Source organism: Hydra vulgaris, chromosome 04 (genome assembly GCF_038396675.1).
Source record: "Hydra vulgaris chromosome 04, alternate assembly HydraT2T_AEP".
Taxonomy (NCBI): domain Eukaryota; kingdom Metazoa; phylum Cnidaria; class Hydrozoa; order Anthoathecata; family Hydridae; genus Hydra; species Hydra vulgaris.
Window position 1 is genome coordinate 16,999,791 of NC_088923.1, and position 12,710 is coordinate 17,012,500.

Sequence of the window (12,710 nt, forward strand, 5' to 3'; positions counted from 1 at the left end):
TGAATTCTATCCATATTTTAACGTATAACAAGAAAATGACTTTCAAAGATTATAATAAACCAATATATTTATTACAAAATAACTCGGTAAATAACCAATCAAAATAACAAACTGTCAAAAAAAAAATATATATATATACAGTTATGGACAAAATAATAGTAGTGTGATTAAAATTAACGAATTAATATTATTATCTTTAAACAGTTACTGAAAATGAAATTGTAATACTGGATTATTAATTAAATAGGTGTGAGATGATAAACTAATTAGTAGAAAATTTTAAATTTTTGTTTTTATTTATAATAATTATATAAGTATAAAAAGCAGGTTGGACATAATAATAGTAGTATTAATTTATTTAATGTTATATTGCAAATAGTTTATTTTATTAACAAAAAAATGATATAAATTTAATTAAACAGTAGTAAAAAATTAATATTTAATTGCATGCCCCCGGTTTTTTATCACAGCTTTGCATCTATTTGGCATTGAGTTAATCAAATTTTGACAACGTTCAAAAGGAATGTTGTTCCAAGCATTCTGGACAACTTTCCATAACTCCTGCTGATTTTTTGGTTTTTGACTATAAACTGCCTCTTTTACATCCGTCCAAAGGTTTTCGATCGGATTGAGATCCGGTGACTGTGCAGACCGATCCATAACTGCAACTCTATTCTCAATGAACCAACTTTTTACCCTGCGACTGGTATGCTTTGGATCGTTGTCCTGCATACAAACCCATCTTAGGGGCCTATCTTCTTCTGCATAGGGCAACATGGTATTTTGTAACATTTGAAGGTATATGTCTTGGTCCATAATACCATCAATCTTATAGATTGGCCTAACGACATAATAAGAAAAACAACCCCAAATATTTATTTTTGCTCCGCCATGTTTTACATTTTTTATGGTGTATTGCGGTTTGTATGCAGAGTTAGGTGGCCTCCTTACATACATCCTGCGTCCACTTGACCCAAATAAAACAATTTTGCTTTCATCAGACCAAAAAATATTACGCCATTTTAAAACAGGCCAATCTGCATGTGTTTTTGCAAAATGTAATCTTGCTACCACATGCCTTTTTTTCAAAAGGGGAACTTTTCTTGGGCTTCTAGCAATTAACTTACTTTGTACTAACCGCCTACGTACTGTTCTCGAAGAAACGCTTAAATTTAATTCTTCTGTAATATGGCTCGAAGTTACAAAAGGATCGACAACAGCAGCACGTTTTATCAATCTGTCTTCATGTTCAGTCGTTTTTTGTTTTCGGTCCCTTGTTTCGCCTACATTTTTTCCATTTTAGTGCATTTCTTATCATCATAGGAGAACAACTTAATGTCTCTTGAATAAATTTGTATGTTTTCCCTTCTTGTTTTAATTTAATAATTAGTTGTCTCTTTTCTGCACTACAATGCTTTGCACGACCCATAATTTCTATTTATAAAATAAATTTTTATTTAACGATTATTTAATTTATTTCATTAAATTAACACTAAAATTAATCTTACCTTTAATTAGTCTTACTAAAACCAAGTAAACAAAAAGCTAATATAAATAGATTGATAGGAAACAACAGATATATTATTTTAACCTACAAATCTAAATATGTTTGTATATAAAATTCGGGACTTCTCTAAAGTAATTTGAACAGTGTTACCAACATTTTTTACTCCCATTTCATTATTCAGTGTTTGTATTACTGTTATGCCTAAATGTATATATATATATGAATATATAAATAAGTAAACTGACAGTAAAATTAAATAGACAAGTTTATAGTATAATGTAAAGTTTGTCCTCCAGACACTTGGCAACTAGAATAAATGAGCACCTAAAAAGTCATAAACAATCTCATATATTTAAACACTTAAATTTATCTCTTAATTGCAAAAATTTGGCTAACTGTGATTCTTTTGAGAATTTGGATAATGCCTCAACCAAACACAATTTAAAGATAAAAGAAACCCTCCACATTAAATGGGATAGTCCCTCACTTAATAAACAAACTTTACACTATACTATAAACTTATCTATTTAATTTTACTGTCAGTTTATATATATATATATATATATATATATATATATATATATATATATATATATATATATATATATATATATATATATAAATATATATATATATATTTTTTTGACAGTAGGTTATTTTGATTGGTTATTTACCGAGTTATTTTGTAATAAATATATTGGTTTATTATGTATAATTTTTTGTCCGTTAATATTTCTCTGTAAAGACTTCTATTTTTTAATATTTATTTCAGAGTTTTTTATTATTGTAAAATAATCTTTTGAAAATGTAAATAAATTTTACGAAACATCTCAAGAATAAAAAACATCGTGTTATTTTTAAAAATAATTACTTATTTTATGCTATTACGACGTTCAACATATATATATATATATATATATATATATATATATATATATATATATATAAATATATATATATATATATATATATATGTATATATATATATATATATATATGTATATGTATATATTATATATATATATATATATATATATATATATATATATATATATATATATATATATATATATATATATATATTTATATATATATATATATATATATATATATATATATATATGTCATTTTTAACAAAAATTTTTTGTTGTATGTGATTTACGTAAAAGGTTTTGACGGTTTGAACTCGGATTAGTTCAGACGGTAAGTTACTAATAGAAAAAAAGACTTTATAAAACTTGTCATTGGTTAGTCTTCGCCTGTGCTATGCTAACTCGCTAAAGGAATGTTAAATCGTATTAAATTTAAAAAAGAACTTTTTGAAATATGGGAATGTAAAATGAATGAAATAAATTTAAATTTTTACTTGGTTTTTTAGTTTATTATTCCTTTAATATTTTAGATTTTAAATAATGTTATTAACAATGATTTATCGATTTAATACGCAATATTAAATTATTTCATTTTCAATCTTTTTGAAGATTTTTTTTGTTTTTCAACAATTTTTTACTTTGTTCAACAAGGTGCTCCCGATTTATGCATTTGGACATTTCTTGTACGCAGAATCCTAAAAATATTAATTTAATAAATCTAAAAAAAAATTTAAAAATAATTTCTTTTTTTTTTGAATTTTAAAATTTATAATAAAAAAAAAAAAGTTTTTGTGTTTTTTTTAGATCTATTAAATTGATATATTTAAGATTATGCGTTCAAGAATAATCCAAATGCATAAATCGGGAGCACAAAAAAGAAAAGAAAATAAGAAACGCATATATTTTGAAAGAAAAGGAATCCAGGCACTCTTTCAATTAGGTGTAAAAAAATAACGAATTGAATTAGATAAAAATACTGAATATGAATTTGAAACAAATCCTGGTGTAAATTTGGAAAAATTGAAAGATGGCATTCATAATCAAAATAGCCATCGCAAAAATGAAATAGCAACTAGTGCAAAAAAAACCCAAAAAAACAAACAAAAACTTAGAGCCTTTTACAAATATGGTTGACATAGATATTGATTCAGAACCTAGACCTGGAGCAACATAAAATTCTAAATTAAGTAGTGATTCACTTCACAATAAAGTACAAAACTTGACATAGGATTTATCACAGCAGATATTCCTTCTCAATCACAAATAAATAATTTTTTTACTAGGTCAAATTGACTTTCCTTTAAAATTGCCAAAAGATGTTAATAATCAAAAGTTTCCAGAAAGTTTATTAAAGTTTAGAAAAATTAATGTACAACATCGTACCCAAGACTGGCTTGTATGGAGCAAACACAAGCCTACTTTATATCGTTTTTCTTGCCGGTTATTTTGGAGCAGTGTCTTTCCCAAGCTAAGTATTGCTTTCAAATCTGCATTAACTACAGCTGAAGGTTGGCCAATTCCAGTTGACGAAATTTGTAAAAGTTGACGAAATGTAAAAGGATTCCAGATCATGAAAAGATTAATGGACATAGAGAATGCTATCAAGCATGGCGTTAATAGAACGACGTCTTTCAATGCAAGACGGTATTAATAATTTTATTGAATCATCAACTAAAATGGAATCGGAAAATTGATACCAAATTTTGAGAAGAATTCTTGATGTTACCTATTTGTTAGGAGAATGTAGCCTTGCTTTTCAGGGATCTTTGCAATACATTGGTGACTCAAATAATGGAAACTTTTTAGGTTTGATAGAGTTATTAAATATTAAATGCTTTAACAGAGTGCAAACTAGAAAGTATATTTCTAAACCTCAGTGTCAGTTAGAGGATATTTCTTACAGGACCAGCAACAGTAGCATTAGCAAAAAGGAGCTTCAGCAAGCTTAAACTTATTAAAAATTATCTCAGGTCTATCATGGGTCAGGATCGCCTTAACGAACTGGCTAGGCTAAGTATTATCTCTGGCATTGCAAAACATATAGACTTGATACATAAACATATAGACAGTAATAAGTAATTTTGCGAAGAAAAAGGCACGCAAGGCAATCTTGCTTAAACAAAATTGTTTTATTTAACAGCATTTCTATCATTTATAGATCTTCTGTGTAATAAAATAAATTAATTTTTTTAAAATCTATTTATTTGAATTTAAATATTTATATATATATACTTTTATATATATATATATACTTTATTCTTTTGTTAGGAGAAAAATATTTCTTTAATATAATATTTTAAATACTTTTAAAACATAAAACTTGTAACAGTTCTATTAGTTTCTATAAAAACTCAGATGTTTTTTATAGAACATCCTATAAGGTCATTTTTTTTGGGAAAAAAAAAACTCTAAAAAAAGTTTGGTCTGTGTTTTCAAAACTTTTTTGTAATGTCAGAATTTTACTCTCTCCTATAAAAGTGTATTTTGCTGCAAACTTGCTTTGTAACCAACTTGTATTTTGTCGATAGTTTTGAAAGTTGTAAAGGTTTTGGTTTTAAAAAGAAATAAAAAAGCTGTTTCATTTAATGTTAATATTATTTAAATGTACAATGTTTTAAATAATTGTAGAAAATTTTGAAATTGTTAAGAAACAAATTTTTTCACATCAACAACACTCTTTGTCCGTGGAGACCGTGGAGAGATTATTAGTTTATTAAGTCTTTTACTATAAGTAGAATTTTCACAAATTTAGTATCTTTTTAATCAAAACTGAAATAGATTTTCTATGCTGCTCAATACCCTGCAATAACCATGCCGTTTGCCTAATATTAGTTGTAATGATTGTAGCAAAATCCGAGATTAACTTGACATCACGCTCCGCTGTATCGTTGACAACTTTAACTGTACAAACAAATTGTTTTACAACTCTTAAAGCTTGGTCTGAATTCCACTGCTCCATTGGTTCCAAAGCCAACCAGTGAACCAGGAAAAAAGAATGAGATTCAGACCCAGTCACACTTGTCAAAGTTGTTTCACGACCAATTTTTTTGAATACTGGTTTACCAAGGCGCAAGTTTTCTGGTATTGGAGTCAAAAGCAATTGATCCGCCATTTCTTTCTTTAGTGTATGTGTCATCAAGGATGTTTACTAAATAAGAGTACCATTGATGATAACGGAATTTTTTCACAAATTCGATAATCACAATGTCAGCAATATCTTTGTCAACACTTTTAAAAATAATCATGTCATAAATAAACTGGAGGTCTTTCATAGGTGCATCCCCTCGCCAAGATGTTTCCATCCATGCAGGAACATAAAAAAATGAGCCAAAAATCCATTCATACGCATGACTTTAAAAACCTTGTCATCAACCTAACGTATCTGTTTGAAAAAAATATACATCTTTCTGGCATATATGTTGTTGGCCATCCAACGTGCTTGATGCGTAGTTTCTGGTTTGAGATAGTGGGCGTCACATGGGTAATTTCATCCAAGATTATCAGAGTGTTTTCAGCAGATTCACAATAATCATATTTGTAAAAGTTGTTGAACCCTTTCAAGATACCATGTCTGTAAGTTCTTTGACGACTTTATGTTTTATGTTTAACAACGAGTTGCTTTCAGTTTCCAGTACTTGTATTGGTTGATCTTAATCCAAGTTTGACCATGCATTTTTAAATTTTGCAAACAATTTGTTTTCCGGGCCTAAAATGTCATCTAACAATAACTTCCATACCGCACTATCTAGACTTTCTTCCATTAACTTAGCAGCTCCTTTGTGTATACCACTATTGCTAGCTGTCATATTAAACACTAGAGCTACAACTCTGTCTGACAGATCACAACCTTGTAGCAGATCAAGCGTTGCTTCAGCTTGAGTTGCTTCTTGTGAGTTAGCTAGAGAAGGTACACCTAATAATTTCCTTTGTATTCCGGAGCTCCGGAAAAAATAATTGCAAGTTGTTCATATGTATCTCCCAGCATATCTTTTAAAAGCATATATCCCAATACAAAGCACCATATTGGGGAGGGTTCTGTCTCATTTTCTCCATGACACTTTCTGCGATCTTTTAACAATTGAGCATTCTTGTTCTTCGAGTTGTAGATATCAAAATTTTCAAGGTTACCTCCAGCAGCTTTTATTAATGCTGATATAATCATTGTCATTTGATTGTCCAACAACTTGAGATGATCAGCAGCACTAGTTATCTGGTCACATTGCAGTAATTTCTAAAAGTTACATATTCGTCCTAATCTATTTCTGTTTCTTATTGTTGTAGATTTATTTCAAAATCAGGATCAATTTCAGTCCGGTCATCTTCTTTATTTAATCATGTCTCAGAATCATATTCTAGCAAAACAGCAACTCCTTCGACCTGATCTTCTCTTAAATTTTTTAACCTGCTCTGTTCTCTTTCTGTAATTCTTGCTTTACGTGCTTGTCTTTCAAGTTTCATATTGACTTTGTTTTCAAAAACTTTATCATCTCCATCCATACATGCTTTTCTTTATGGTTGTTGGTCCAAATAAAAATTAATATCATCTTGTTGTTTTTTTCTGACAAAAATCTTTATTTCTTTATTTCATCAATGGCGTCAGGTGCACCAATGTTAAAAAAAGAATCCAATTGAAAGAATAAAATTTGTTCTCTTGCTGCCAGGGTCAGTTGTTCTTCCTTTATTTTTCCTCAAACTCTGCCATTCATTCCAAAGTTTCATAACATCAAACATGCAATTCTGTATGTAGGGGAGAACGGGGTGAGATGGGACAAAAAAATTTGCTTGCGTGCTGCGCTTTAAACTTTCCACACAAACCATACAAATCGGTTTAAAACTACAGTCCAATGAATTGTCATGTTAAATTATTGCAAAACCCATTATTTAACCATCAAATTAAGTTCAAGGGCTTGGTTTTTTAAAGTGACACTATTTGTCCCATGTCGCCCCATGTTGGGGTGATATGGGGCAATGGTTGGGGTGAAATGGGACAAAAATAGAAACAAATAATTTTAAGCATTATTTTATTGTTTATTCTACTCCTTATAAAACATAACAACACACAAAACTTATTTATGTTTAACAAAAATAAAATACCATTCTAAATGCATTTGTAACTTTGTTCAACAGGTTCTTGATGTTTAAATTGAGTCAAAATTACGTTGATGTGTGAGGGGTAACTTTTTTTCTTTTTCTTATCTTTATCTTCTTTTTTTCTTTTACATTCTGATAAACTTTCAACTAGTTCATTTCTTGTTGGTGTGTCAGTCAATACCAGAGACCTAGAACATTTTCTTTTTGCACTTTTTCTCTTTGCCACCCTTTCACCCGCTTTTGGAAATGGCCTTATATCTTCTGCTGTCCAATGGTAGGCAGAAGTGCTGATTTGCTGTTTCTTTTCATTAATAACTTCAGATACAATACACAGTGATGTGAGGATTAATTGTTTGTCGGAATTGTCATTTGCTGGAATTGGTCGATCAGATACATAAGAACATAAAAAGTTGACATCACTAAAAACATATGGATCGTACGGGAAAATGCCAGCTGCTTTAAAACCATTTTGAATGTTTTGGGAAGTAAAGGCTCTCGTATAAGCTATTCCTAAATTTTCAGAAATGTCATATATCGTCATAGGAGTATTTGGATGTGCCTTTAACCATGAATCACATGCTGAATTGTAAAATTTCTTTAATAGCCCAAATACTGATCTGTCAAGTGGTTGGAGTTTGTGGCTGCAATGGGGTGGCAATGTCAAGAGCACAACATTGCTTTCCTTAGCTTTATCCATCAGTTCAATCGATATATGAGTTTTGTGGTTGTCCATTTTTAAAAGTAATGGATGATCCTTGCTAGGATGTCCATACTCCACAAAATGATCAAACCATTTCAAAAAAATTTCTGTATTTATCCATCCACTAGGATTAGCATCACCTTTTGTACCTGTTGGTGCACCTTTAGGCATATGGCTACGAAAGTGGACACGAGGAAATATCAAAAACGGTGGAATAAAATTTCCAAGGGCATTAATGCAACCCACCATTGTAACTAGGGTTCCCCTTTCAGCAGAAGTTACCTGTCCTACTTGCTTTACTCCTTTACCAACAATCACTTTCACTAGCTTATGAACAGTTGTCAGACCTGTTTCATCAATATTGTAAATGCAATCAGCAGAAAAGTTATAGCGCTTCTGTACACTGTCAAGGTTTTTAAAGAAAGTATTTACATTTGTGTGATTGAAACTAGTTGTTCGACTGAGGCTGGTAGCTTCTGGCGTACGAATAGATAATTTTGTACGATTTAAGAATAAATAAAACCATTCAGTTCCAGCTGTTTCACTCTTTTTCTAGTTTTCTGGTATTTTAATGTCATTTTTAATTGCATATTGATATGCAAGTTGCTTTGTTTCTGTAACATCAAGTCCATAATGCATATTAGATGCTTGACGAAGATATATCGAAAGTTCATCTTCTTGTGTCTTATTAAAAATATATTTATGTTGTTCATCAAAGTATAAGTTACTGTAAGAAGTTTCTTTATTAACCTTTTTTTTCCGCTGTAAACTTGATTTTGAAATTGTATACTCTTGTGCAGCTGCTCGTAGTGATAAACTTCCAGATTCGACAGCCATCACAGCAGCTTTTATTGTATGAGCATCAGGCTTTAACCGACTTGTCACTCGTTTGTATTTTCTTGGCATCTGAAAAATTATTACTCATATTACTCACTCCATTATTAAAAAAAATTATGCTCTTTTTAATTGCATTAACCAAAATCCAGATTAGGCTATAAATTTTAAATTTATTTTAATGAAAATAAAATAGTATCACAACCCTATAAAACTTATAATGTGATTAAATTTAATAAGGCTAATAGTGAAGAACTTTACTTAAACTGAACTTAAAATACAAAATGATTGGCATTAAAACAATACTTACTGTGAAAGATGTCTTGAGGACAGAGTAACAAAGAAATCCAATATAATAATTATTATTTTTTATGATAAAAAACACTTTACTATAAAGTAAACATTGAAATCTTATCATAAACATAAACATAATTTTCTGTTCACTTGCTTTTTTACAAAAATATTGATGATAAAAGTTAAAGTACAGTAAATTAAAAAAATGATAAAATTGAACAGTGTCCCATTTCACCCCAATTCTCCTGTCCCAAGTCACCCCATCACTAGTAGGTGTGAGAAAACCTTTATTTTATATAGTTCTCGTAGCCATATGCTAATCATATTTCTTCAGTAGTTAAATAAAACAATAGTGAATAATTAAAAACCATAAACATAAAAATATATGCGAACAACACATAAATATTTAATATTAATGATGTCTTCAAAATCCAGGAAAATTGTTAGATTTTTACATATTTGCAAATAATCCGAAAAAAAAAAACTTCTGAAACTTAAAAAACAAAATAATTTGAAGAAGCTATTGCAAACTTATAACATATATAAAAAACTTTTGCTTTATTAAATTTTTCACTGAGATATTGCCAAGTCCCATCTCACCCCATGTCCCATCTCACCCCGTTCTCCCCTATTTTATTTTTAAGCAAGCCATATTCCAAAAAAACTAGGACTGGATCAACTGCAACAAAAGCAATATCTTTATTCTTCATTTATTTTTAAAATTTTCTGGATCATTTCTAAAAAATAAGACATATTTTATAGTTTGCCTACAATCAGGCAATTTGGCCCGACTAATTGATGTTAAAGGATGATCAATTAACCAGAAATCAGTTAACTTTCTTGTTACAGGTCTATTTAGAGTACCTTTATGTGAACTAGGAGTACTAGTGTTACTTATTGTCTAACCTTGACGAAGTGGATTCTCTTTTGGTTCTTCAGAATTTTTATCTTCGGTACTTCGCCGGCTCGCGCTTCTTACTACTTCGAGCCAACATTTTCCCAATATATTCAATGATAAAATTAAATTTATTCTTTCATAAAACAGTGTCAAAACTCGAATAATATAATTAGAACTTTTTTCAAAATAATACTTTGATTATTGCGATTCTAAAAAAAAAAAAAAAAAAAAAAATGCAAATTATGCGAAAAATTGGGAGCATATTCAGAGCTTTGAGGGACCTCAGAATCACTTATCAAAAATCAGTAAAAATTATTTTTTAGACATAGTATTGATAGTATAATGGGAAAAACTTCACGACATTTTGACACTTCATGCTATATCCTGAACAACCCTTATACATATACACATACCAGTCTGAGAGAGAATTAATATTTATAATAAACTTTGTTTTATAGATTTTGATAATAAATTTTTTTTTTTAATTTATTTTAATTTTTATATTTGAGTTTAACTTTAGAATAAAACGAGACAATAGAATTAAACGAGATTAACAAGATAATTAAATGAGAATAAATTGACGTAGGGCATTTTTTTAAATCATAATTGACAATGCAAATTAATTTACTCAATTAGAGAATATGTTTTTAGCCACAGGCGCAACAAAATACACAAGGAAACAGCAAGTCAAGTATGACGAATATTTGTGAAACTAAAGTTCTTAAAAATATACAAAACCTCTTACTGTTTTAGTTCGTACCAATATCCTTCTAAAATCCTTCTAAAAGCCTTCTAAAAGCCTTCTAAAAGCCTTCAAAAGCCTTCAAAAGCCTTCAAAAGCGCTGAAATGCTAATGTAGTTAGTTATACCAAACAATACTAAATTATACTAAACTATTGTTGCTTTCAACAACAATTTAAGGCGTTAATTTATATATGAGTTTTATAGTTTTACTACTTTTAGGTTTATAATTTCATTCTCCTAAGAAAAATCCGACACTAGGGCAACCCACAATATGAAGTGTAGTTTATTTACGTAATAGTTTAGCCTAGTGCATAGTTGCTAAGCAATGTTAACGGAAGCGGAATGTGAAAGCAAAATTGTCACAAAAAAAACATTTTAGTAAACTATCTTAACCCGCTTTTTAACTATGTTTTATTAAAAAAGTACGTTATGAATTGTTTACAACTTGAAACTAAAGGTTTTAAATGAAATTGACTTTGGACGGGACTTTTAAAACAATGACTTAGCGTTGAATATTGCTTATAATAATAAAACAATAAAAATTATTGCTTATAATAATAAAACAATAGACTTAACTAAGCAATAGCTTTGTATTTAACAATTGACTTAACAAAGCTATAGCTTTGTATATTGCTTATTATTAATTTATAAATTTATTTTTTCCAAAGTTTGATAACTTAATAAAATATTTTCCAAAGTTGAATCTTTGATTAAAATTTTTTTTTAGGACATGAATTTAAACTCAAAACAACATGAAAAATGGTTACAAAAAAGAAAATACACTTTTATCGCTTTTTCAATTCAAATGATTATTATTGGAATGGAATACAGTCTTACCATTATAACATTATGGTTGTACATCAAAGAAATGATAAATACAAACTCACCAAAACTGTATTACGGTCTTGTGTCCGTGTCATACATGCTTGCCTCTACATTACTATCGCCATTCGTCGGGAGACTGGCTGATAAAAGTCGAGATACCAATAAGGCATTTTTAATTTGCAATTTTTTGATGCTTTCTGGAAACGTGCTGTACAGTATCCATTTTTCTCCTTTTTATTTAATTGGAGGAAGAATCATAGCTGGTTTTGGTGGAACATTAAAATCGATCATTTTCAGCGAAACAATTCGAAGTTACGTAGCGCATGAAACGAATTCAAAGCTATCAATTTTATCAATTATGCTTAATTTTGGTTTTATGCTTGGACCAGGAATTAACTTCTTTTTTAAAGATATCAATTTTTATATAGGTCGGTGGCATTTGAAAGATGTAAATTTTCCCGGACTCTTTATGGGTTTTTTATGTTTCGCAATGGAAATTGTTAGCATAATAACCGTGCATGATTTGTCAAAAGAGTTTGATTATAAAGCTTTTAATGAAAATGATTTCATAACAAATGTAGTTAACGAAGTTCATGAACAGAATAACATTATAGATGACAAAGATTTACCTTTGGTGCAAAAAAAAAGTGCAAACGAAAAAACTACCGTTAATGAAGCCGTACCAGAAACAACCGTAACCGAAACAGATTTACTATTACCAAAACATTTAAAGCAACATACTGTAAAAAAAATTTTAAAAGAATTGTTTACGAATTTTGATTCAGCACTTCTTATGTTTTCCAATTTTTTTTTGGCTTTTTTTTTCATAAACACAGACCTATGGCTACCATTATTAATTATTGAGAAAATGCATCTTTCAATGGTAGAATTGAACATCAGTTTTTTTGGTGTTAGTGGAATCTGTGCTTTAATGTTGCTACTATT

The 12,710-nt window shown here is 29.2% G+C and overlaps 1 protein-coding gene across 1 annotated transcript in view; it reads left to right on the plus strand.

Moving 5' to 3' along the window:
- Positions 1-12,710, plus strand: part of LOC101238818 (uncharacterized) — a 28,204-nt gene that overhangs the window by 15,039 nt on the left and 455 nt on the right. Inside the window, exon 2 of the mRNA XM_065795626.1 lies at positions 11,668-12,710. This exon is cut by the window's right edge and continues 455 nt beyond it. Coding sequence (XP_065651698.1) covers positions 11,671-12,710 — 1,040 coding nt within the window. The 5' untranslated portion in view covers positions 11,668-11,670. The remainder of the gene's footprint in view (positions 1-11,667) is intronic.